Below are 27,020 nucleotides of genomic sequence, written 5' to 3'. Positions count from 1 at the left end.
AAGATACTGGGAGCCTGGGACTGACCAGGGAGGATTCATACAAATAAAGAAAGAAATATCCAAAATTCCTCGGGCAGTCGGGCCCAACAAAGTAATATTAGAAGAAAATTTGAGAATTCAAACCCCAGGGGTACTTGGGATGGTCCAGCCCATGGAAACCAAGGGAACTTTGGCTCCTGTCAGGACAACGGAGCCATCCCCCATGGATACTATAAAAAATAGTGAGGCAGTGCTTGAGAGCGACTCCTGGAAAGTCATAAGTTCCAGCTTCCAGGTACTGAACCGGACTAACCCTAATGTAACCGAACGTTGCTGGTTATGTGTAAGCGTAAAGCCTCCTTATTATGAGGCAATAGGGGATCCGGAAAGCCCAACGTATTCAAATGAAAGTAGTCCTTCTCAATGTAATTGGGGACAAGAGATAGGAATAACCTTAACCCAGGTATCTGGGAAGGGTAGATGTGTGGGGACTGTTCCAAAAGGGAAAAGTGACTTATGTAATGCCACAGAAAAGGATTTATATTCACATAAATGGTTAATCCCTGCCAATAATACTAGATGGGTGTGTTCATTATTAGGTGTTACTCCTTGTTTATCTCTAAAGTTGTTTAATGTGTCACATGACAGATGGTCAGAGCTCAGAGGTGCCACTCTGACAAAGCATGAAGCAAACATGGCATTAGCCAGAAGGTTTGAGAAACCTTGGATGTGAATGGGATTGTCATCTAGATTTGGACCAGCGTGGCTCCTTGGCATGCAGGAGGGCAGCCACGCACCTACCTCGGGGTTGGGCCTCTACCCCTAAATCCCAGCTCCACTTCCTCTCATCCATAGAATCATTGTATGGTTAGAGTTGGGAGGGTTGCTCAAAGTCCCATTCAGCCTGGCCTTGAATGCCTGTTCCAGTGTCTCACCACCCAGCATTTGGATGGTCCTACCCAATCCAGGCCCCTACATACTGTAGAGGGAGATAAGGTCCTTGTAGTACATGTAAAGAACATGGTGGGAAAAGCTTTTTGGGTCTGTCCAGCCTCTGGAAAGGGCAAACCTCTCCATGGAACTGTTTTTGCCCAGAGACCTGGGTGCACTTGGTGGTTGATGCAGAAAGATGGTGATGTTCAATGTGTGCCACAAGGGGGTAGTGCAGTCATTAATTCTGTGTGTATATGTGTATATAGACCTGTGTGTTTAATGCATTTTAATTGTTGTTTTTTTGTGTGTGTATATATATATATATTAAGCATGATGAAATAATGTAGAATAAGGGGTGGAATGTCATGGTTTTTGTAATTTTTCACGGTCGGAGAGGGAAATATGTCATGAAAGGGATACTGGCTCTCTCTTACTGCCTGGCAGTGGGTGTGGATGTGCTTCCAAGCTGTGTCGCCTTCATTTCCAAAGTAGGCTTCTCAGTCTAAGGAAAACCTCTCTCTCTTATTTTACTTATTAGCCTCAGTTTCAATTAGATTGTATTATATTGTGTTATTTTGCATTCTGATATCATAGTAAAATGAATTTTCCTCCTTAGATCGTTGCCACTGCTCTGTTTGTTTCCTTAGCCCAGCTCCCATCTCCCTACCCCTTCCCCTTTTCCCTTCCCAATAGCTGTGGGCTGGGTGGCCCACGGGCCTACTGCCCCTCCCTGTCACGGACATAGATTGATCCAGATAACTCCTTGACAACAACCTTATTAAAGTCCCTCCCCAGAGACTTTCCTGTAGGCCCCCTTCAGGTACTGGAAGGGCTCTATTAGGTCTCCTTGGGGCCTTCTCCAGGCTGAAGAGCCCAACCTCTTTCCCCCTGTCCTCATAGGTGCCTCCAGCACTCTGATCATTTTCGTAGCTCTCCCCTGTACCCACTCCAATAGCTCCATGTCCTTTTTGTGTTTGGGGTTCCTGAACTGGACGCAAGTACTCCAAGTGGGGTCTCCACTTAGAGTGGAGCAGGAGGGCAGACCCACATCCCTCAACCTGCTGGTCATGCTCCCTTGATACAACCTAGAATCACAGAATGACCCGGGTTGGAAGGGACCTCAAGGATCATGTAGTTCCAACTCCCCTGCCTAGCAGGGCCACCAAACATACACATAACCTAGGATATGGTTGGCCTTCTGGGCTGCAAGCACACATTGCTGGCTTATGTTGAATCATCCAACGACACTTCCAAATCCTTGTCCTCAGGGCTGCTCTAATCATTTAAAGTTGCATTGGACTGCCCGCTCCTCCCCCCCGCCCCGCAGCTCCTCCGTGAGGCGAAACAACGCCTCCTGCTCTGCGGGGCGGGCGGCGCTACCTGTCGCCGGGTCGGGACCGCCTCCAGCCTCGGCACAGCCCCGGGGCGGAGCCCGAGGAAGTGACTTCAGCCGGCGGTGGCGGTGGTGGGGCGGCTGTGGAGCATGGCAGCGGTAGCGCGGTCCGTGCTGGCAGCGGGGCGGGTGGGCTGCGGACGACGGGGTCGGGGCCTGCCCGCGGCCGCCGCTCCGTATTGCACCGTCGCCCCGCAGCGGGAGCGGCGCCAGCCGCCCGCTGATATGAGGAGCTACATGTGGTCGCGATACAAGGAGGCCAAGAGGGTCACCAAGGGTGAGAGGGGCACGGGGCGGGGAGCGATCGAAACCCAGCGGCTGGGTCGTGTTGGGGTTTGCCCTCTGAGCGGGGCTGCTGCTGGCCGGGGTGTTGTGTGCAGGAAAGTGGCTTCAGAAAGGGAGTCCAGCAGTGTGAGGTGCCTGCTGCGGTGGGCTTGTCTCACAGGAAAGTTGAAACTTGCGAAGTTTTAGCTGAGTTTGAAAGCATACACATTTGATCCCCCTAAAATTCTGGCATGCCTTGGTAGCAATTTCTGTGGAATGAATAAATGCACTTTAGTAAAGTGACTTGGTTCTTGGAAGGGCATTTACAGTAGAAAGAAGGAGACAATATATTTGTATTGATATATTTTGTCAGATATATATATATATATAATATATATCCGGCAGTTGCACCAGTGAAATAAGGCCAGTGTTGTAGATGTCTGAGAGGTACTGTAGTCTTGGGATAGTGTGAGAAGGGAAAAGAAGAGGAGAGAGAATGTGTTTTTTTTATTTTGAGTCTTTCTTTTTTCCTTTCCTGCTTTTGGAATTATCTTTACTTCTCAACCCACACCCTATAATGCTTCAGAGCTGAGGTCAGAGTGTAGGGCACCATTAAGGTGGGTGTGGGTCAGTGGCAGGGGAGAGGAGTGCTTTTAGAATCAGAATACTTTATTACTGCCAAATGGCTTCAAGTATCTGACAGTTCTGTTTCACTGGGATGCTGAGATGACTAACCTGCCCTGACTTTTTTGATCCAAGTTTTATAGGTTCTGTCTGCAAGCTGGAAAATCCAGGAGCTGTTTGTGATGTCTGTTTTCAGGCAGCTGCTAGTTAATGCGTGGTGGGTTTTTTTTGGTGTGTGTGTATGTGAAATATCTGCTCAAAATGTGTTGCCACCACAATTGGTGTTTGAAAAAGTACAATACCCGTTCCTATGTTATAGTTTAAATAACATCACTTTGGAAGTTCACTTAATACTCATGTTAGGACCGCAAGGAATTAAATGAGCCATAACTTCTTGTATAGAATAAGAGTGTTTGTTTTAGTAGTAGCATGTCAAACTGCACTTGATTTTTGTTGTTTTTTTTCCCCTTCAATTAAGTGTGACAATTATCCACTGTATTTCCATGAGTGATGACTGGAGGCAGGAGGAGGCGATGTTTTGGTTGAGGCTTATTTTGTTAAATCCAGCCAATGATTGTTTATGAAGGATGTAGCTTTGCATGTCAGCTTCAGCTATTCCTGCTATCTTACTCAGTGAATGAAATGCTGCACTTCATGCGAAACTTGGAAGGAAACACCATGAAACTGCTGTTCTGTCTCAGTGAATAGCAGGTGTGCGTGTCTGAAGCTGAATGGCTTCAGATTACTAAAATACCGACCATCTCTAAATTCCTTGCAGTACCTTCCTGTCAGCTGTGCAGTGATTTTACACGTTGCTTTTATGGAAGAAATGCTGCTTCCCTTCCTGGGAGTTGGTCAGGTTTTTCAACAGGGAAGCATTGTCTTTCCAAAAGATCTGCAGTACCCACGTCTGCCTGTCTCATTGCTTTGGTTTCCTGTCATGATGGATGAGTCCTGTGTCCTCAGAGCTGGAGTCCCTCCTTCTACACCTACACATAGAAAATAAGCAGGCATGTTTCATTCAAGTCACCCTTCCAAGTGCAGCTTTATGATGAAAGCTCCCCTTTTTTCCCCCCACTTGTAGCAAAGGCTGGATTATAAAGTTAGTATACAGGAAGAACAGGAAGGAGAACTTGCTTTTAATAAGACAACAATCTCCCGAAGCTGTTCTTGCAAGTTCTAAAACAAAAATTAAACCAATAAATACAAACATTTTTAATGATGACTTTGATTTTGGCCTTAGAGTTAAGGCTCGCTGTAAAGGGTTTTCTTTCCCAATATACTTTTGAACATCAAGAGAAATGTACTCTTAAAAGTTGAAGCGATTTATACTCATCAAGTATGTGGGAAGAGAGTAAGCAGAGTATTTTCAGTTTCTGGCTTGATGGGAAGGTAAGCATGCATTGCTATGCTTATTAAGCTGTTTTAAGAGCGTGGCAATCACTTAAACTATACATATATAGAATTACTGTTGTTAGATACGACCATTAAGATCACCTGGTCCAACTACCAGCCCATGCCCACCATGCCCACTGACCACGTCCGTCAGTGCCACATCCACACGGCTCTTGAACACCTCCAGGGATGGTGACTGCACCACCTCCCTGGGCAGCCTGTGCCACTGCAGCACCACTCCTTCCAAGAAGAAATTGTTCCTAACATCCAACCTATATATCCATATGGATAGAAATTGAGTTACATGGTACTCTTCATATGGTCAAGCAAAAAATTTAACAACATCTGGTTAAAACAGTGGTAGTTCTGTTTTTGAGGCAGAGCCTGGACCAAATAATGAGAGAAGACAAAGCGCTCAGAGTAACAGTGATAACAACCCTCCACTCCTCAAACTCCAACATGAATTTCCAAGGGAGTTAGTAAATAAAAATGAATTAATGGAGTTAGCAAAAGCATTGTGTGTTGATTCTGGGGTTCTTTGTTAAGCATGATCCAGAAACGCATCTTCTGTTTCACTTGATCTGTTTGAGGAAAGCCTTCAAATAAATACTATGAGTCAATGACAAAGTAGGGATAGCGTTTTCAATAGTGTCATTTCGTTGAGGGTTCGATGATGTATTAGTGTGAATCAGTTTAATAGATTCCATCTTCGTTTATCTATATTTAGAAATTGCTAATGGTTTTCTTACAGAAACTGCAAAGCTGGTGTAACTTTTTTCTCCCCCCTCTCCTCTGTTCCCAGAATTAGTTCCTTCAATTATGAGTAACATGCTGAACCCGGATGCTATTTTTTCAAACAATGAAATGAGCCTGTCAGACATTGAAATCTATGGCTTTGATTACGACTACACATTGGTCTTTTATTCTAAGCATCTGCACACATTGATCTTCAATGCTGCGCGAGACCTTCTTATTAATGAGCACAGGGTAAGTAAAATCATTGGGATTACAATAATTTTATGATTGAAGAGTGTAACGGGTCATTTCTAGTTGAGGGAGATGTAACTCATCTTTTCATGCCTCAGCTCTGGCTTGGCTCCTTCGTAACACATTTCGTACAACAGCTAACATACAAACCACAGAAGTCCTGATTTATTCTCAGCTGCAGTTTTGAGCAGAGCACAATCTGGCAACAGTCAAAGAACATTTTGTTTTCTTTGATTTTTTTTTTCTTTTTTTTTTTTGAATTTTCACTTGGTTGTAGCAATAGGGTTTATTTGTTTATTTTTACCTGATTATCAGTTATTGGAGTCACCCCCAAAATATAAGAAACTTTAAAGTTATTTTCATTGTTTTATGCACTTCTGTGAACGCAGTGATGAATTTCCATACAGAACATTTTCATCCCATCTTCTTATGAAGTCTGTGACTGTTGTGGTGCCTTTCTATGCTTTCAGCATTTCAACCCAGTTACCTAAAGGGGCAGTGTGTGCAGTGACACTGTAACCAGAGGTTGGATCTAAGAGACCTGAATAAGTGCTCAGCTCAGTGGTCCCTTAAGAGGGAGTGTTTATCTGCTGCCTGGCCAAGTGGTGTGTTTCTATCAGTCACCCATCAACATCTGGGCAGCTTGGAGGTGGGTTGGGGGTGGGAGGTGTTGCTGTATGTCAGGAAGCCAGGAAGGAGATGTTGAGAGTTTGCAGGGAAAACTTGAAGGTATGGGAGGGAAAAGGTGTAAAGCAAGTGTGGACTGGAGGAAGCATTAATAACTGCGTTGTAGGAATTGCAGGAAAATAAAAGGAAGAAATCTACGAACTAAATTAATAAAACTCTATGTCTATCTTAAACAAACTAAGCTTGAAAGTAGAATAACACCGCCCATTCATGTTTCAATCCAAAGGTTAGGAGCTATATATAAATAATCTATAAATATCCCTGCAAGAAGAAACAAAACTTCACGGGCACTTGAAGCATACACATTTGATCCCACTAAAATTCTGGCATGCCTTGGTAGCAATTTCTGTGGAATGAATAAATGCACTTTAGTAAAGTGACTTGGTTCTTGGAAGGGCATTTACAGTAGCAAGAAGGAGACAACGAAAATATTACTCAGTTTTTCTTATTTGAACGGATTCTGATAGTAAAGTTAGTACTGTTTGTTGTTTCGGTAAGAATCTCTCATGCTGTAGTGAGTGAAGCTCCAGTTACCTTCTGAGACAGCTTACTGAAGTGTATGATCATAGAGTCACAGAATGGCTTGGGTTGAAAAGGGCCTCAATGATCACCTGGTTTCAACCCCCTGCTATATGCAGGGTTGCCAGCTCCTAGACCAGGCTGCCTAGAGCCACGTCCACATCATCTTTTGGAGTTTGATGGACAACAGTTTTTGTTAATACAAATTCCTTAATGATCTTCTTGATATTGCCTGGAAGTTTTTCCTAATGTTAGCACTGTTGATTATGATTGTCAGAGCATGGAAGGTGACCAGTTTTGGTCATGGCAGTATAAGGTAATTACTCAAAAGTTGTGAAATACATGGTAGGAAACGTGGAATTTCAAAGCATGCTTGAAAGAATAAACATGAATTTAATGCTCATCTCACAGTTGGCAGCAAGTGTGGAATGTAAGCTCTTGATCTTGGGTTTGTGTGTTCCTCAACGTATGGGCCTCGTGCCACCTTTCTCAGACTGCCATTTAGTCCATATAGTACATATTACCACTACCAAAAGTGGTGGTGAGGGAATAAGTAAACAGTGCTATTTTTATCATCATTTTGTTTGGCTTGTAAGGAGGCTTTAATTTGTATGCCAGGTTGGGCTTAGTCTTTTGCTTGCGTGTACTGGCACACGTGCAAAAGACAGCCTGCTGTCAGAATAAATTGAAGTAGCAAAGCATGCAGAAACTTGAATAAGTCAATTTTCCTTGCTTATTCTTGATGTGGCTGCTTTAGGCATGTGAAGTACACTGTGGTCTTTAATTGATCACAGTCCATATCCTCTCCTGTGGTTTTTGTTTTTTTTTCCCCTTGTCTTGTCTTGCTTCATGTTTCCTGTTCTGTTCTGCACATCTTCAGAAACAGTCTTCAGGCTTTCAGTTCTTTGTTGAAATCAGGAGCCTCCTCTGTGTTCTCTGAAACCAATAGAAGGGATAACAGTTGAGAAGCCAAGAGAAGGATTGTGCTCATACCAAGCACAGGACTGTTTTCATTATGGGTGCCTATCTGCAGCAGTTGCAGAGCAAGTGCTCTTCTACACAGGCTAAGAACTTGTTGGAAAAATTAGGATTATACTGCGTTTAAAAATGGCTAGTGCCTCTATTGAGGCACTGTGTTTTTTTCCCCCCTCAGGCTTGTAAGCCAGCCATATTAAGTATGGAGGTTGTGTAGGGAAGTGGAGCAACCTCCGGGAGTAATACAGCTGGGACACTGTGATGCCTTTCTAAAGTGACTCACTTGGGTGGCATTCAACACCATCCTTGCTTTGGGATCTGATCTGTGATGGATCCTGGGATGTACACAGATGCAAGTCTGTTTTTAACACTGTAGATGTTCACATGTATCTGTTTTAAGATACATGTGGTGATTGTTTGGAGAAGGTGATTTTAAGCCTTTGTTGAATTGCACCTTTCTATTAAACCACTGACTGGGTGCAAAGTGCATATGGGCCTGCCGTGTCCTGATGATCAGCAGCTGTGTTTGGTAGTACCACATGCTATGTGAAATTCCTGGGGTCTGCACTCTTACCAACATCACTTTTTTGAAGTCCCCTGCGAGTGAAAAGGCATAACTAATTGTAGATGTACTTTTACAGCCTTGTAGTCTTAACAAGCAGCAAACATATTAGGAAGTCTGACGTTATTGTACGTTCCAATCCTGTGCCTGGGAAGAATAGTTCCGTAGTTTGAAACTGCTGATCTCAAATGTCTTCAGAAATATTTGTTAGGATGAGATTGACCAGCTTGAATTTGTACACTGAGCTGTCTTCTGTTTGTCCTGCCAAGCTCAGGAAGCACCTGGACAACACTCAGACGTATGGTCTGTGTGGGCTGAGGGGTTGGACTTGGTGTTCCTTATAGAATACCTTGAGTTGGAAGGGACCTTTGTTTCTAAGCTGATTTTGTGGAAAAATTCAGAGTAAAAGGCAATTCAGCAATTAAAATGTTAATTTAGTTTATTTTCATGGGTATATGTATTAAAATCTCTTTGATCATGAGATTGATGTTCACAGTTAATTAAAAGGTGGATGTTCAAGTGCTGTACTTGACTTGGGTTTAAAATATTGGCTTGTATGTTCCTATGAATCTCATCAACTTATTTGAAAGCACTTCAGATGGCTAGCAGGAATAAAAAGCAGATAAACCATAGGTTTATCAAATTATGCAGAAACAGTTTTTTTTATTTTTTAATTTTCTACTTAAAATAATTGAAAATCCATTTCCTTTTCTCTTATCTTAGTATCCCGCAGAAATAAGGAAGTATGATTATGATCCAAATTTTGCAATAAGAGGACTTCATTATGATGTGCATCGGGTATGTATAGGTATCTTTGTTAAGTTCAATTTCAGATAGTTGATGTGCAATTAACGTTGACTTTTTTTTTCTCTTGCCAGGCATTATTAATGAAGATCGATGCTTTTCATTACATTCAGCTAGGAACAGTTTACAGGTAGGTAGAATGATTGCTTGCATTAATAAGAAACCAAATATGCTCTTTTTTTTGAATCTTGTAGTTGCCTTTATTAGTGTGTACCTTGGCCTGTATCAGGAGCAGTGCACTGAAAAAACACAGGCATGAATGAGTATTGCAGTCTTACTGGAGGGGGCTTCTTTGCACCTCTGTGTATATACACAGACACTAGCACACATTTACTAACTCAATACGGTACAGCTAATTTTCTCAGTCCAAAGCTGGTAATGCTGGCAAGCTGGTTGGTCACATAGTGCTGAGTCACTTTGTTTCCGGCTGTTAAATTGTGCTGAAAGACATCTAAAAATACCCTGACTTCTCCACTGGTGCTTTCAATGTAAACAATTGCTGCAGAGTGCCCGTTAGCATGTCTTTAGCGTGGCTGCAGATACGCTTGAAAGGTCTTGCCGTGTTTGCGCTGAGCTTTCAAGTTTACACACATTATTGGGCAAGTGTGATTTAGTCAAATCACAACCGCTTCGTGTTCACACAGTGATGCTCAGTGAGTGTGCTGAGTTCAAGTCCCATTGGCAGTCTCTGTGCTTTGCTTTCTTGCATGTGTGTATTTGTAGGCTAATTACACTGCTGAAAATAGTAGGACTTGCCCAAGTGTGAGACCTTGCACTGAGAGATAATGTACATTTCCAAAAGCTGGAATAAAAGCACTACTTTAGATGAGCTATGATGCTTTTAGTACTGTGTTTTGAGTGGAATAAAACAAACTTAGTAGTTCTACAGCTAGACTGTGAACTTTGTCAAGACCCTGGGTCTCTTAGACTGATGTATTGCTTTACCAAAAGTCTTCTCTCTGGATTTTGCATATGTTTCTATTCTCTCTTGATTTGCACTTAAATACTGCTTATTTAAGAGGGCATTTCTTAGAAGTACTCAAGTACTATTTGGCATAGCTGTCTGCAGATATTATTCTGATATTATTGCATGGTGTGCATTTCATGTTTTTGTTGCATGTCTTTCTGTTTCTTGATGTGGAGTCAGTGACACTGAGTAACTTTTTAAATATAATGTAATGTAGACAACTGCTTTGCTCTTGTACAATACTAACTTGAATGCTGTAGTTCTTCCAGCAGAAGCCTGAAGCTATATGTAAATCAATGTAGCATTGAAAACTGCAGAATGGGAGCTGGTTGATGTGGACCTCTGCTACCACAGCAGCTTATATGTTATGACCTTCTTCTGCAAGCCTAATATTAACTCTAATAATGGAAACACTGGCTTATTCAATGTTTAAACACTTTGGGGTGAGACCAAGAAAAGGAGGCGCTGAAATAAACTATCTTGCTTACAAGGCTGCAGGGGAAAAGACGTAACAAAACAACCCACAAACATAAGTAGACTTGGAGAAGAGGGCCAAATGATCTGACTTCTCTGTCCTCCCCCTCCACTTATGTGTTCAGCGTTTTAGGTGCTCCAACACAAGATATTGTTGTGGTACATCTATATTTTAATTACTTGTCAGCAATCCTTCAAGTAATCTTAAATTTTGGGAAACTAAACTGTTGGTACAGCTTAAACTCTTGCTTACAGGTTGTGTGTGTTCTTCTTTCCTGGAATCTTCAAGGTCATAATGCAGAATAGTCTGGTTTACACACTATCGCATCATCAGTGCTTTAAGAAACAAAAGCAGAGAGAGGAATTACTTTAAGAAGCTGGAAGCTCTAACTGCTTTCTTCAAACCCTTCGGGCAGAGTTTCAATGGAGACTAATTAGCCTTTTTTCCTTTTAAGAAAGTAAGAGACTTAAATTTGGAATGCGTTTGGCATGCGTCAGCCAGTTAAAATATTACTTCTGTAAGGAGAGATGCTGTTTTAACTTGGACTAATGTGTTCCTGTGACATGGTTGGTATTTCAGTAAGCTCCAGATTTAAGTGCTAATCTGATAGATTTTAATTCAGTAATTTACTTCAGAATTTTAGTGTGACTTTTGAACCTTTTATTGTTCTCCAGAGGCCTCAGTGTTGTCCCAGATGAAGAAGTCATTGCAATGTATGATGGTTCCCACGTTCCCTTGGAACAAATGAGTGACTTTTATGGAAAGGTGAAAATACTAACTGCTGTTTACAGATGGAATTATCTTTGTGGTTTTCTTTTTTTAGTGGAGTGGGATAGGGTTTACGTTTTGTTCTTGTTCCTACTGTTATGTTTTCCTCAATAACTGGTTGACTTATGGTGTTAGATACAAAGCTTCCTCTCTGATGTGACAAATACCCATTTTCTCTTACTTGCATTAATTTCTTTTTACTGTTCTCTTGCTCAGTCATACATACAGAAGTAGAATACTGAGAAGTCAAGTGACTTACTCCCTTGCACAGCAGGTCCGATAAAGGCTGTGAAGTGAACCATGTCTGATGCCTTACCTTCATACTGAACGTAAAATTCCCACGTAATTCTCACTTGTGGAGAGCAGCTGCAATAGTTCTGAATATAAGCCTGGAACTTCCTAGAGGGTGCCTTGGTCTTCAGTGCTATTATTCTGTTGATCTTGAAAAGGAGGGTGACAGGACAAACTTAGACACAAGTGGTTCCCTCTGAATGTCAGGAAACGCTTTTATAAGTGTGAGCGTGACAGAGCACTGATACAGGTTGCCCAGACAGATTATGGAGTCATTTCCTTGGATGTATTCCAAAGCCTCGTGGCTGTGGTCTTGGACAACCTGCTGTAGGCCCTGCTTGGGCAGAGAGTTGGACCAGGTGGCCTCCAGAGATCCATTCTAGCCTCAACTGTTCTATAGTCTTGACCAGTGTTCTGTTTTGAAGAAAGATACCTGGTTGCTTTGCCCTCTTAAATATTTATTCCTGTACAGTGAGATCCTCTACTTAGATGAAAATTAACTATACTTACAACATTTGTGGAGTGAATGTCTGTTCTTACAGTTATTGTAGATACAGCATTCAATTTCTTTTCAGGAAGGCAAATTATTTTGCAGTCCTTGTTAGCATTTTATAAAAAAACAAACCAAACATTCCCTTCCTCCTTGCCCCATAACAGTACTGTTTGCTTGTAGAATTGTAGGCATCCACAAAGAGGTCTCTAAATGTTTCTTTTGATTTAGCTGAACACTCTTTTATTGCTCCTGAGATAAAATATTGAGCAATGATTCTTCATGGTAGATTTTCAGAATAAAGCCAATGCTTTCATCAGAGTTACTTTATTGAAAGTCTGATTATTCAAAAGAAACCCTCATACAGTGAGAAGAGTGGTAGCAAAGGCTAAGTATTTTCAATTAATCTGATTTTTTTTTTTTTCCTATTAATGGAAGTGTTCCAATTTGAGAATCAGTGTCGGACCATTTTTCTTTTTTTTTTTCATTTGTAGAGCTCACAAGGAAATACAATGAAGCAATTCATGGATATATTTTCCTTGCCAGAGATGACACTCCTTTCTTGTGTGAATGAATATTTTCTGAAAAACAACATAGATTATGAGCCTGTTCATCTGTATAAAGATGTCAAGGTACTAACTTTGAAGATTTAGGTGAAGCTATATGTTTTTGTATAGACTCATCCTGCTGCATTAATTGCAGTGAAGTACCTCAGCTTTAGGTTTTGTATGGAGTAGTTATTGCTGTAAAACTGTAAACTTCAGCACAGTGATAGCAAACCTTGGGGAAAAAAAGCAGTAATTTGGCAATTTGTTTTAAAAGTCATGTTCTGTGGTAGTTATTTTTTCTATAGGTTTGGTGTTTGGCTAAGAGGAAAGTGAAGAAACTCTCATATGTCAGTAAAGCTTTTGCTTATTATTGAAGCTATACTTTTCTTGCTAGCAGGAATTACAAGAGGCTGTGGGGAAACACTCTCTTGAGGTCTCTGTCACAGTTATTACAAGCCCATCTCATGCTTCCTGAAAGTATGAAGGAGTTTTCTAGAAGAACAAGCATACTTTGTCTAGTGGTGTTATATGCGTAATGAATACCACGTGGCATTTCTGTGAAGCTGAAAATACAATTCAGGGAATGCTGTTATTATAAATGCAAATGATTACTATGCAGTTTTTCATACTTGAAAAGATCTTTCAGTTCTTCAGTGCTCTGTTGATTTCCTGACAGGATTCAATCAGGGATGTTCACATCAAAGGAATAATGTATAGAGCAATTGAAGCAGATATTGGTAAGTACTAATGACATCATCTGTCAAGACTTTTCTTCCTCGACAAGGAAGCCAGAATGATCAATATATTATTTAAGATTGTGATTTCTAGATTGTGAAGCTTGAAAGAGGAATTACCATTTGTCTAGAGTGCTTCTAGTAGCCTCAAGCTTGGAACCCTTGGTTGAACACAGAAAACTGTTCACTTGAGAAAGCTGAGATTAACATTTTTTCCTTAATCCTCACAGAGAAATATATCTGTTATGCTGAACAAACTCGTGCAGTGTTAGCTAAGCTGGCTGATCATGGCAAGAAGATGTTTCTTATCACAAACAGTCCCAGCAGCTTTGTGTAAGTGAAGTCATTTTCTGTTCGACTATCAGTTTATAAAGGATGGGGAGGGTGAAATTGAGTGTAATTTATTACATTGCACTAGTAGCAGTTGCACTTCTGTTATACTTGGCTCTTAATAACCTTCTGCCCTTTTTAGGGACAAAGGCATGAGGTTCATAGTTGGCAAGGACTGGAGGGATCTCTTTGATGTGGTCATTGTACAGGCTGATAAGCCAAACTTCTTCAATGATAAGCGAAGGTCGGTATTTAGTAAAGGCAGTTGCAAACAGCTTGTTCAGTATAAGACTATAAAGCTTGTTATATGAAGTATTTTAACTTGGGTATGATGTAAAATAAAATTGTATTTCATGAAATTCTGTTTTAAGGTCATTACAGAATATAGGAGCACCCTTTTTTTGGAAGTCCAAATTTTAATGTTTCTTACCTGAGAAAGTTCCAGTAGCTGCACAGGTGTAATCTCCTGGACTGAGTTAGCCATAGAGGCTGTTTTTAACACCTTAGCACGTAGTTTAGTTAAATGTTCCTCTAAACTTGGGAGCTGTTGGTACATTTCAGAAGTTACTCTTCATTTGGTAATGTTTTTATTGCTAGTGGTTATGTTTAGTCACATGTAGTAGTTAAAGGGCAGACTGGCTGACAGGCTGTAATATTTGGACTGCTTGTTCTGTGAAGTGAATGCATTTGTAATGTGTAAGCACTTCTGATACTTGAAAAAGATCTATTCCTTTCTATGTACTTACAACATCAAAAATGACATAGAAATGGGATTTTTTTTTTCTCCTTTGCTCTGTTTTCTGCTTAATTTCAAAGGCAGTATTAATGTCCTTCCAGCCCTCGGTTCAGTGCTGCCTTCTTCAGTCATTCAGTTGTACAAAGTGAGATACTGGGCAAGATTTTAAGTATTTTCATTCTTTTTCTGCATTCTTTTCTTAATAGCAGATCACTGACACTTTCCCCCCTCTGTCTGGGGAGGCTGATTCCCTGCCTTAGTTCAACAGTTGCTCTTAAACTCTGTTATAGATGTCATCAGTACACTGCATAGAAACATTTACCTGGCTAAAGCTGAAGTTTTAGAACTTTGCTTTTCCTCTTACAAAATATTCAGTTGCTAGAAAGTGTTTTCCTTTTGAAAGATGAGTATTTTTCATATCGGGATCAGACCTTGTGGAGGTCTTGTAGGAATTCTATCACACTTCACAGTAGTGTAACAATTATGTATAATTCTATTCTAGACCGTTTCGGAAGGTGAATGAAAGGGGAGTGTTGCTTTGGGACAAAATCCATAAACTGCAGAAAGGCCAGATCTACAAACAGGTAAACTTCCAGTGACTTCCTGCTCTTTCAGTTCAGATTTAATACCAATTTCCTAGAGTCCCAAACATCTTCAGCTATCAGAAAGAATTGGAAATAGTTTTTAAGGTTATATTAATTACATAAGTAGTGTGAGTTGATTGTTGGTATTGTATCCCTGCTGTATACTTGTCTCTTAAAGTGCGTATGAAAAGTAAAAGTACTGCTGAAATGACATGCGAAATTTGGGATTCATAATCCATAAATTGAGGGTGAGATTCTTGGTATAGAAAAATTAAGTGCATGCTGAATTCCTTTCTCTTGCCTGTGATAGTGCAAGTTGCATGCTGTCACTATGTATGTGCTTTTTCTATAGGGCAACTTGTACGAATTTCTGAAGCTGACTGGTTGGAGGGGCTCTAAGGTGCTCTACTTTGGCGATCACATCTACAGTGACTTGGCAGTAAGTAGCTTACTCTCATGAAACAGCATGAAAGCTGAGTCTGTTTGTGCCCTTCTCTTCTTCCACAGTTATTCAGTAAAATGCTCTTTAATGAGAAGTTTCTGAATGCAACAAAATCTGAGTTGGTAGTAAGCAGAGTTGCTTTTCTTGCATTAAAAAAAACTGGTGCCACGGAAGGCTGATGATATTTTCCACCTGACTTTTGTAGCATTTAACTTGCTTACAGCCAGGGATTCACAGAATCATAGAATGGCTTGGTTTAGAAGCGACCCCAAGGATCATCAAGTTCTTACACCCATGCAACAGGCAGAGCCACCAGGACTGGTACTAGACCAGGCTGCCCATGGCCCCATCCAACCTGGTCTTGAACTCCTCCAGGGACGGGGCATTCACAGTCGCTCTGGACAGCCTGTGCCAGCTCCTCACTGCTCTATCTGTGAAGAACTTCCCCATGACATCCAGTTTAAACCTTCTCTCCTTGAGCTTAAAGCCATTCTCCTTGTCCTACCACTAAGGGGATGGGAGTTTGTACTTCTGATCCAGATACTGTTGGTGTCAGATGTAGTAGAAAGTAAACATGGACATTCCAAAGTACAGAATGTAGCTGGTCTAGATGACACTTGCTACCAAGTATAGTAAAAACTGAATGAACTTCTGTTTTGAATGATAGGTGGCAATTCTTCTGTCACTAATGGTAAGCTGATGTTCTTCCCAAGATCCTGTGAGGTTTGTAGCCCTGTTCGCCTTACTACCTTACCAGCAAATGTGCTGTTTGTTGATGCCACATCAAAATAAGTTACCATCTCTTAACTCTTCTATAATTGATTGTATATAAATACCTTTACAAGTGTGAGTGCCAGAAACGTGGTGATAGCATGTTTCAGCAGAAGATGTAAATATTTTTGCCCCAGTCTGCTTTTAAAAAGAAAAGTAAGCCTGGTTGTTTCTGAGAGCTCCAAGTCAAAGGAAGAAGAATTCTGTGCTCTTTGTGCTCCTTCCATTGTGCCAGGTAGCAGCTGTCTCACCTTGCAATCGTCAGGGGACACTTGAATAGCTAGAAACATACAGTTTCCCCTTGATGCTTCTGACAGCAAAAGAGATCTCATCTGTAAGAGGAATTTCCTACTGTTTCCTTTAAACCTAATTAATTAGTGTTTATGTGCAGCTACTCATGGTCATTCTCTGTGAAAATATGGGATTTGGAACATACTCTAAAATTAAAACCTATTGCATATTGGCACAACTAGGTTCAGCAGTTTAATGTCTGCTTAATGCAGAAGAAGCAATTAATTTAAATTAATACCCTTTGGAATAAAGAATGTTCAAATTCTTCAGTGTTTAAGCAGATGTGAGTGGGTTCTTTTTTCTTTCTTGCTAATTGCATCTTTATTTCCTCTCGGTAAATAGGATTTGACCCTGAAGCATGGCTGGCGCACTGGTGCGATTATCCCAGAGTTACGATCAGAGATTAAAATCATGAACACAGAGAAGTACATTCAAACCATGACCTGGCTGCAAACTCTGACAGGATTACTGGAACACATGCAGGTTTGTTCTGTGTATGTGTAATCAGTTCTGTATAGCTTAAGGGATCCAGCCAAGTTTCTAAATGCTGGATATTGATGTTGTTAGTACCTTCTGTCTCACTGAAGTTTCATGGTTCAACTGCAGATAAATGTGGTTACTTGCAATGATAACAGTTTTGTCATAATATTAACATCTTTTTCTACTGGTTGCTCTGGATTTATTCCTGCTTTCAGTTGATTAAAACATTTTAACTTTTGTATAGTGACCTATTAGCTGATAAGCGTGTACTAATGGACAGCTTCACTGATGGGGATATCCTTTGTTACCTGTCATCACATTCCAGGTTCACCGTGATCCTGATTCACAAATGATTTTAGAAGAATGGAAGAAGGAAAGAAAGGAGATGAGGTAAGAAAGAGGAGTTAAACTATTTGCATTATTCTTCATGATAGCAAAGTTTGATGTGGTGTTTTCCACAGGTTTCTCTAGAACTTGAAAGTAAATTAAATAAGTAAAGCTTGGTGAAGACTATTAAACTTGTCCTCAAATTAACTCCTCTTAAGTTTTTTGTGTATGATAAACTAAACTTTATTTTTTATCTCTGGGACAAATAGTTGCCATTAGGATATAGATGAAGGCTGAAGTCTTATTTTACTACTTCTAGAAGTAAAAGCTTGAGATGCCATCTTTCTGAAGAAGCAACTTCTCACTGCTTTTAGTGGGGAAATATGAATCGTAGAATATCCTGAGTTGGAAGGGACCCACAAGGATAGAGTCCAACTCCTGGCTCCACAGAGGACCACCCAAAAATCAGACCATGTATCTGAGAGCATTGCCCAGATGCTTCTCGAACTCCAGCAAGCTCTGTGTCAGAGCTATTCTATTCTCTACTGTGATGACTGTTTCTGGGCCACGTATGTGCAGGAGATGTAAGCACTTCTTAGGCTGTGCATTTAAGTGGTTTGAAGCCAAATGGCAATGGAGTAACACAGAGGGCAGATTATAGGAATTGCTTGCTTCAGATTCTGAAAACTAGTTGGTGTAAAGAGATATGTGCAAGTGTGTTCCCTTCATTCTTTGTTTTTTCTTTTGGGGGACAGGGAAGTGAACAGGAATTTCTTCAACGCACAATTCGGAAGCTTATTCAGAACAGATGAGAATCCCACTTACTTCCTCAGACGTCTCTCTAGATTTGCAGATATCTACATGGCATCGCTGAGTTGTCTCTTGAACTATGAGCCTGATTACACGTTTTATCCAAGAAGGACTCCTTTGCAGCATGAACTTCCTGGCTGGTCAGACCAGCTGTGCACTGGTACATTCAGAATACCCTTCCTACAAGAAACAGTTCAGGTCAAATAAGCACTTGCCTTGTTCTCTCCAAAATTGGCTTTTTATTTTATTTTATTTTATTTTTTGGAATATAGATGTATTTTAAGTCACTTAAATCATTACCTTGATTAGATGTGATTCATACTTGTGCTCATAAGAAAAGTACTTATTTTCTCTCTTCCTGCTCAGAGATGTAAAACCTGTTCTTACACACAGAGGATATGCTGGACTGCCAAAATAATTGTGGTTTGGGTGGGTGGAAAGGCTGACATTTGAGGGTGTTTGCCTTTGTTGATTTGAAACTTGGATCTACAGCTATGTGCTTTAGAGAGAGGTTTGCTCTTCCTTCAGAATTCTAGCTGCAGTCTGCAATATCTCTTGGCACTCAGAAGCATAAATCCAGTATTAGTAATGCGGTGATATGCAGTTACCAGCCAGTTTATGGTAAGACTTAGGGAGATGGTGTAAGGATTTTAACTTTGTGTTACTATAGCTGGCATGTTACCTGTAACTAATGTAACTGGCATGGTGTGTGTGTGTGCATCTCTGCTGCATTATGGTGCCTGCCATACAGGCTTGCTCAGGTGGCTGGGTTCTTTACCTGACTGTACATCTGTGCTTGGCTCTATGTGGACCTGAGCCTAAGCCTGACAGTAATGGGAAGCTTGGGCTGCTTTAGCTTCCTTCTGTTTGCTTTTAGACATGTTTCTTTCTTAGTTTTTAAACAAACTAAATATCCGCTCTCTGATAATAAAGCCATTTCAGGAGGTCTAGCAGGGTGCATTTTAAAGTGAAAGCAGAATTCCATCAGACTTTGGGTCGATCCAAAATGCTGCTTTTTACATTTCTAAGTGTCTTACAGTGGCATGCGATGCGGTTTAGGAGCTCCCTTGGAGAGAATGTGTTTCATGTAGCCTTCAGAAATGGGCTTCTGCATTCAATAATACATACGCACAATGGGTAAATGAGTTTGGGGAGGGGGGGGAAGGTGAAGAAGTATATAAAGAAAGAAAAACAAAACCAGAGTTAACTGGTGGCATTATTTTTTAGCTGAAACCCCCAAAGCTGAACTGGGGGTAATGGACAATTTGTATCGAGCAAAACAATTTTGACCGTGCAGGTGAGAAGTTTTTATTGAATTACTAAAATTGGAAGCAAGGCATGAAAACAAAACTTTGGGTGGCATAAATGTTCCAAAGATTTGAGCTGAAAATCTCTATTTTGCACAAGGAAAACATCTGTTGATGCGTTTCCTCAAACAGGCACTTTATAGAACTGCTATGTGGTTGTTCTTAAATTGGGATGCTTTCTTTTCTCTGCATCCAAAAGAAAGCTTTCTTTTTTTAGTGTTTTGTTTTAAGTGGTGCTTCCCGCTCCAGCCAACTTAAAAAGCGTATAAATGATTTAATGGCTTTCACATTTTAGTTAAGGTTTCCTTTGTTAAAAGCATGACAGTTAACAAAATACACAGAGTTTGATATATTTCATTTTAGGACATCGTTTGGTTCCTACTGTGATTGTCAGGTAGACAAGCTTTTGGTGACCAAAAGTTTTCCTGTATGTTTTTAACCTGTCTTACGTGTACGGATCTGTACTGAATTCAAGGTACGATATCTTTAATGTTTTTAAAAGCATATTTGCAAAGTAATGAATGTATTTTAATCTAGCCTGCACAATTTCATATGCAGTTTTCCTGTATGCTTGAAATCAGTCTGAAAGCCTGGAGATGTGCTTGTGGGTTTTCTGTTGGTGGTTTCCTTGTGCTCCTGTTTCAGACTTGACATGTAACACTCCTGAAGTGTGTGTGTTTAAACAGATGAGTGCACCTGGAATGAGGGAGCTCATCTGACAGTCCTGCTGTTCTGGGGGAAGAGGGAAGATGATATTGCAGAGTTTAGTTGGGCTTTATCAGGATAGGTGCTGGTGGGGCTGTGCAAGAGATTTAGCACAATTTGATAATACAAGCTTTTCTGTGAGTTAAGCTTTGGGGATGGAAGCATCTCCAATTTGCCTTGGGTTCCTCATCATCATGCTCAGCTAGAAGTGAACTTGGTGTTCCTCTATATAGCACCTTCCTTGTTCTAGAGATTTCAATGCACTGTTCAAACTAAAACAAAAAACGTATGTCCATCATAAATAGTACTGTTACTCAGTTCTGCATTATTGAATTTAATGATGCTTTGGTTAAAGCTCTGATGTCGATTCCTTGGAATCTGGCCAGGATTCAGTTTGTTTGCCCAGTTTTCCCATGATAGCCAGGAACGGTTGGATGATGTTTGTCACGTGCTGCCTGTTTTGCTTTGACACAGTTGTTTCCCTCTCTCACCTTAGAAATCCATCCAATGTCTGTACAAAGCTACCTGACAACAGCTGGCTGAAATAAACCTCGTCTATATTGCATGACTTCTTGGAATAAACAGCACTGCATGACAAAAAAATTAATTATGGGAGAGTTATCTTCTTTTAAAGCTATATGCAATATGAGTTTAAGTGGGAGTCCTAAAATGTAGCGTTGATTTTTCACTGCTAGAGTGTTAGTCTTTTAAAAGAATGTCTTGCATTTTTATAATGATTTCAAAGAACTGGAGCTGTATACCTCTATGTTCTCTGCATTATTTATTTGAACCCTTTGTTACTGACTTCAGAGATTTTCTGAATGCATTGAAAGGGTGATGTCTGTTTCTGTTCATTTTTGGGAGCACAGTTCATTGGAACACTGAAGTAAGAAGAATTTCTTTTATTTCCTCTTCTATCAGAAACTCAGAAGAGAATCAATAGTCTGGTAAAAGAAGAGTTTAATGAACTGTGGAGACATTTTGTGATGAAGATATTTGATGACTACAAAAATAAATGCTTGGACTTTATCTTCTGGTCCTTGTGAGTGTTAATTTTCTTGGTAATGTGGGAGAAGGAAGGAACATGAATTATATTGCTGTCTGTGGACTTCATTCAGTCATATATTTACACATGAGGTTCCCCTGATGGTCCTTGATAGCTGTCATCAGCCTTGGCTTATTCTGACAGGAGGTATCTCAGGGATATTCACAGAGGGAATGAGTGTGTCCTTGCAGTGCTGTCTTTCACAGAATCATGGAATGACCTGGGTTGGAAGGGACCTCAGGGATCATGGAGCTCCTGCCCCCCTGCCTGGCAGGGCCACCAAACATACACATTTACTAGATCAGGTTGCCCAGGGCCCCGTCCAACCTGGTCTTGAACACCTCCAAGGACGGGGCATCCACAACCTCCCTGGGCAGCCTGTTCCAGGGCCTAACCACTCTCCTAGTAAAGAACTTCCCCCTAACATCCAAACTAAATCTACCCTCTTTCTACTTAAATCCATTTCCCCTTGTCCTGGTATTATCAGTCCTTTTGAAGAGTTTACTCCCCTCCTGATTACAGGTTCCCTTTGGGTGCTGAAAGACTGCAATGAGTTTAAGGTTCCTCTTATCCTTTCCACACGTGGCAAATGTGCTGCAGGTGAGCATTGCAGCCATTGAGCAATAGCATCTTCCTTTCCTTGCTGTTTTGTAGTTTCTGTCAGTCAAACTTGGGGTTGATTCACTTGTAATGGTAAGGTAAAAACAGCAGCTGCTGTTACAGCGTTGGCTGAAAGGCAGCATATGTGAAGAAGCAGATGTCTTCTGTCAGACCTGAAGACCTGAATGTGGTTGCAGGGTAGCAGGATACATCCATCTTAGTTGGCTACTTTATCACAAAAATGGCTCAAATACAAATGTGTTACTATTTTAATACTCTTTTATGTAGCAACTTTAGCAAGAAGTACAGCTATGCTTAATATTGCCCTTTGCAGAGTGACGCAAGATATAAACCAAACTCAGGGAAGCTGGAAACACTGGATCAGGCAACAGGGGCAGATGTTGCAATTCTTACAGGAAAGAGCACTGGCACCAAAAGAAATATCCAAGCAAAAACTATGGGGATTGTTTTGGTTTAAAGCTACGGATTTAACACGTGTGTTCTGTTTTGCAGCCGCTGGTTGTAGGTTACCACAGAGCTGCAACAAAGTCAGAGCTGGAGTAGTGGCAGATTTAGGATATTTGTCAAGTTATCAGCCTTGTGTGTTTGAGGCAATTTAAGATCCTGCACAGAAGAATGAAAGCAGTGAGATAGGAGGCCGCTGAAAGTCCTGTGCTTTTTATTTATCATGAGATTTTATTCCTTGACAGCTGTAGGTGCTGTGTTCTCTCCCCTTCCCCCCCCCAGTAAATGTAAATAGGAATGTATTCCATAACTGACTAATAATGCCAAACTGAGACTTTAATTCTGATCATAAGGGCCACTCATCACAAGCTGCTGGTCATCTGAATCCTATAAAACAGAAGGGAAAACAAATCAGGCTGGCATCGTGCATATGAAACTCACATTTTAGGAAGATTTGGCCACATGGATGGAAGTGTGCAACTGCCATTTTTGCACTGAAGAAGTCTTTTACTGCATGCAAAAAGGCTGCTCTGCTCTTTAGTTGCTGTGTGTACATGAGGGTCTTGCTAAATTGGGCCACTAAGGCAATCCGGATGCTTAAGTCTTACCCAGATTTTCCTTCTCTTGTTTCCCACCCCGCTCTCACTGTGTCTCAGATGCTGTGCAGAGTGCTAGCGTGACACTCAGCTGCATTTGCAGCGAAGAGAAGACAAAACTGAAAGGCTTTTATGTTTGTATACACGTCACAGCCCCATTTGAAGACTGATTTAGTTTGGTTCTCTTTGAAAGCGGCTGCAGCCTCACTAGTCATTACTTAGAATGGTAGAATCACTAGGGCTGGAAAAGACCTCCAAGATCATCCTGACTCAACCCCACTGTGCCCACTGACCACAGCCCTCAGTGCCACATCCACACGGCTCTTGAACACCTCCAGGGATGGTGACTGCACCACCTCCCTGGGCAGCCTATGCCACTGCAGCACTGCTATTTCTGGGAAGAAATAGTTCCTAATATCCAACCTGTACCTCCTCTGGAGCAACTTAAGGCTGTTACCTCCTGTCCTACTTGAGACAGAGCTATAGAACATAGCCTCATTTTAGCTCCAAGTGAGGCTACCCTGTTGCTGGCAGGGCTGAGATAGAAAAGCCGGGAATTTGAACGATGTTTTTCCAAAAGACCAAGTGGGTATTTTCCTTTATATGATCACTCCCTCTTACTATGATCTTAGTTATGTCCCAAATAAAATTTAACACTTACCAAGAAAAGATCATAAGTAGGTTCTGATGGAGTCAGTGCAGAAGAACTTTCGTATGAGGGGTTGGTGATATTTGAAGGCTGGGGCTTGTCCAGTGATGTTACATCAGTGTCATCTTTTGACTACAGAAAATAACACAGATGTTCTTAAAATCCATCCTCATCCTCCGGTGCATTAAGTGGGGCACTTAATCTTCTCTACTGACCAGTGCAGTGCTGTGAATGAACTGGCTTTATCATAGAATTACCCAGCTTGGAAAAGACCTTGAAGATCATCAAGTCCAACCGCAGTCTAACCAGTACCCTCACTCTAAAAACCCTACACTAAATCATATCCCTAAGTACCACATCCAAATGGCTCTTAAACACAACCAGGAATGGCGATTCAACCACCTCCCAATCTACTTATCGTCTAAGTCAGCTGAAATATTTCCCCCCCTTCTTATTTTTAAGCCACAGTGAAGAATTGGGAGAGGAAGTACTGCACTGGTGTCATGTGTCAGTGTGAGCAGTTCAAGCGTTAAGTGACCTGCAATGTTTCTAACTTAATAAAATGTAAGGATAAATTGGAACCTGTAAGATCTGGAATGCACAGTGGGTCTGGGAAGTGCAGGCTGCTTGCTTTACCTTGAAGTGCTGGAAGCCTGTGCTTTTCTTCCTGAATCGAAGGTACGAGTATCCGATGAAGGCCACAACTCCAATAACCAGGCAGATGCCAAAGAATATCCCTGTCCCCATACCAGTGTGGAGATGAGCCTGGAAATATGGACAGGGTGAGCTGTGGGGTGTGCACTGATTGCCTGCCAGCACCCCAGTGCTGTGATGTCTCCCTGAGCTACTCTTGAAGAACTCAGCTGCTCTTGTGGTGTAGTTCCCCACTACATGATCCCCAGAGACCTTTGAATATGACCTTCTGATAATAACTGCAAACTAGAACTTGGGTACTGCACACTGGACAATGGTTGTGGTGCAGCTTCAGCTTGTTTGCATTTTGAAATACCCAGAATAGACTGTGTTAGGCATATGCATAACTTCTTAATAAATTCCTAGGCAAAGTGCTGAAAGAATTTGGCACGTAATCTGGATTTAACCTATATGGGAAGAACATTCCCAAACTGGCTTTCTGGTTTGCCTTTTGCAGCCCTGTGGCCTGATACAGACTGCAGTCCTTTCTACACTGCACTGCTTTGCCATGCATTATTTGGTTTGGTTTGGCTGCTCTTCTTCCTCTATGGATGGGGTAACTGGAACCATGGTGGGAATTTATGCATGCCAATAAGAGTAATAATAATAATCTGAGTTTTGAAAGCACTTTGTTTTGGAAAGGAACAAGTGCAAAAACCAACAATCAGAAGTTTTCCTCAGGAGCTTGAAAGATGCTTTTGGAAAAATTCAAAGGGATCTTTATAAAAGCTTGGGTGAATGCAAAACAGCTGAAGAGACTGAATTGAATTGAAGTGAAAAAAAAAGAGAGAACAAGCTTTGCTACCGCTTTGTTCTCACCCTCTGAATTTCTTTCGATATAACTTTTTAAAATAAGACTGTATGTATGGGAGGGAAATTGGGAATATATGAATATCAGAAATTAATTTGGGATATAAGCCACAGCCATCTCCCACTACCCCAGAAGTCCCTGTGTACTTACAGGTGCTGGCGGAGCCCTCAGAGGCTCTGAAATGACATGGATTATCCCGTTGGAAGCGACTATATCCCACTCAACAATAGCGCTTCCATCCACGTATCTGGTCTCAGGCTACCAGGAGAGAGAACAATGAGATCTGAGCCCTCCTGCCTTTGGAGCTTATTTCCCCAGTTACTGTGTCAAATACTGACGCACTGAGAGAAATCACTGGTGGGCTCACACCATTGCCCTGCTGGACATCTGCTTAGGATGATCCCATTGTCATGGCTCTCTCACATGTGGTATAGCCTTTATCCTTACCCTCTATACTGCCAGCAGGCTTTTCTTTCTTTTCCTTTTTTCTCCTCCCTCAATTGGAAAGTTACCAATAAACTTTATGAATGACAGTGTCTATCTTTAATGATAAGCTGCTGCTCTTGTCCCTCCTGCCCTTGCTTGTTCTCTCCTGTAACCCTTCCTGTCTGAAAGAAGGGTTGACCCAGGGCTTTATCCCCATGCTACAATGCCTTCAGGCTGTCTGAGCTGCATCCTTTGAGTTGTGCATCTTGGAGTGTGGCTGCTTGCAGATGTGTACGTTCACAGTTTGCCAGCTGCTGTCATAATCATGGAATCATAAAATCATCACGGTTGGAGAAGACCTTTAAGACCACTCTGACCAACCAGCACCATGCCCACTGACCACGTCCCTCATTGCCACATCCACACGGTTCTGGAACACTTTCAGGGATGGTGACTGCACCACCTCCCTGTGCAGCCTGTGCCACTGCAGCACCGCTCTTTTGGAGGAGAAATGTTTCCTAATATCCAACCTAAACCACCTCTGGAGCAATGTGAGGCCATTATCTCTTGTCCTATCACTCTTACTTGGGAGAAGAGGTCAATCCTCACTTCACCACAACCTCCTTTCAGGTCACTGTAGAGAGCAATGAGGTCTCCCCTGAGCTCCTCTTCTCCAGACCGAATGATCCCAGTTCCCTCAGCTGCTCCCAGTAAGACTTGTGCACCAGACCATTCAAAGCTCTATTGCCCTTCCTTGAACATGCTCCAGTCCCAGCTCTGCCTACCCCAGGAGCACCAGGCTTCTCAGTTCAGCCTCTTATTGCTGCTGGCTGTAACCTCGCAGTGTTGCTCTCCAGATCAGCACATTAGCTGATTAGAGGGTACAGGATGAGAGGGAAAAAGCTGGCCATTTCTTACAAAGGTACCTGTTCAGTGGAAGGAGCTTGGTATTCTTTTCCCCTGTTGTCTGTTATCAGGAGCTTTTCCCCAAGACGAGTCAGGAGAGTGGTTCCATTGGTCAGGTCTTCATAAAACACAATACTGGCATTAGATAAATGCTGCTCAATGTCTCGACCGGAAAGTGTCTAAAAATCAGAAAGAAATACAAGGAATGTTAATCAGTCCCTTTAATCCACTGGATTTACACCCATCCAGAGTGCCTGTGGCCTTTTTCCTCTCTGCTATTAATGTTTCAGCAAGTGCAATACAGGACAGGGTCTATTGGGAAACCTGCATGTGAACAGCGGGGAGGATCCTTCGACCCTGCTGGCCTTTGGCTGCTGCAGGCTACATCTTGGCTGTGCTGGCACAAAGGGTTTTACTCTCTTGTGACCTGAAGCGATGAGCCCTGGAGATACTCAGAATAGCCTGATGCAAGGCAGAGCTTAAACTCACAGGAATTGAAATCTCTTGTATGCTGCTTTTAATAAGTGCATAGCCTTATACCTGAGTGGCTTATCACTCTGGGACAGGTGGAGAATTCCTGACCTCATCTCTTTGGCTGGGATTGCACCTCAGCTGTTGGAGGCAGCGTTTGATGGAAGGAAGGAAAAAAAG

The 27,020-nt window shown here is 41.6% G+C and overlaps 2 protein-coding genes across 3 annotated transcripts in view; one reads left to right on the top strand and one right to left on the bottom strand.

Moving 5' to 3' along the window:
• The first annotated feature begins 2,362 nt into the window (after positions 1–2,362).
• NT5DC3 (5'-nucleotidase domain containing 3) lies at positions 2,363–21,207 on the top strand. The gene is made up of 14 exons (XM_015867652.1): positions 2,363–2,582; positions 5,391–5,575; positions 9,042–9,116; positions 9,197–9,252; positions 11,239–11,329; positions 12,608–12,745; positions 13,338–13,398; positions 13,626–13,728; positions 13,868–13,969; positions 14,964–15,045; positions 15,398–15,484; positions 16,892–17,032; positions 17,355–17,419; positions 18,112–21,207. Exons 1-14 carry the CDS (start codon positions 2,396–2,398, stop codon positions 18,371–18,373), a joined length of 1,635 nt encoding a protein of 544 aa, XP_015723138.1. The 5' UTR covers positions 2,363–2,395; the 3' UTR covers positions 18,374–21,207.
• A 1,267-nt stretch (positions 21,208–22,474) lies between these two features.
• STAB2 (stabilin 2) overlaps positions 22,475–27,020 on the bottom strand; it is a 74,552-nt gene continuing 70,006 nt past the window's right edge. For both annotated transcript variants that reach the window (XM_015867626.2, XM_015867639.2), the window contains 5 exons: positions 26,390–26,548; positions 25,188–25,295; positions 24,170–24,298; positions 23,546–23,665; positions 22,475–22,675 (listed from right to left, as the gene is read on the bottom strand). In XM_015867626.2, coding sequence (XP_015723112.1) covers positions 22,625–22,675; positions 23,546–23,665; positions 24,170–24,298; positions 25,188–25,295; positions 26,390–26,548 — 567 coding nt within the window. In that variant the 3' untranslated portion in view covers positions 22,475–22,624. The remainder of the gene's footprint in view (positions 22,676–23,545; positions 23,666–24,169; positions 24,299–25,187; positions 25,296–26,389; positions 26,549–27,020) is intronic.

The sequence above is a fragment of the Coturnix japonica genome, chromosome 1 (genome assembly GCF_001577835.2).
Source record: "Coturnix japonica isolate 7356 chromosome 1, Coturnix japonica 2.1, whole genome shotgun sequence".
Taxonomy (NCBI): Eukaryota; Metazoa; Chordata; class Aves; order Galliformes; family Phasianidae; genus Coturnix; species Coturnix japonica.
Note: the sequence above shows the minus strand (reverse complement) of the source record. Positions and strands in the feature narration are given on the sequence as shown.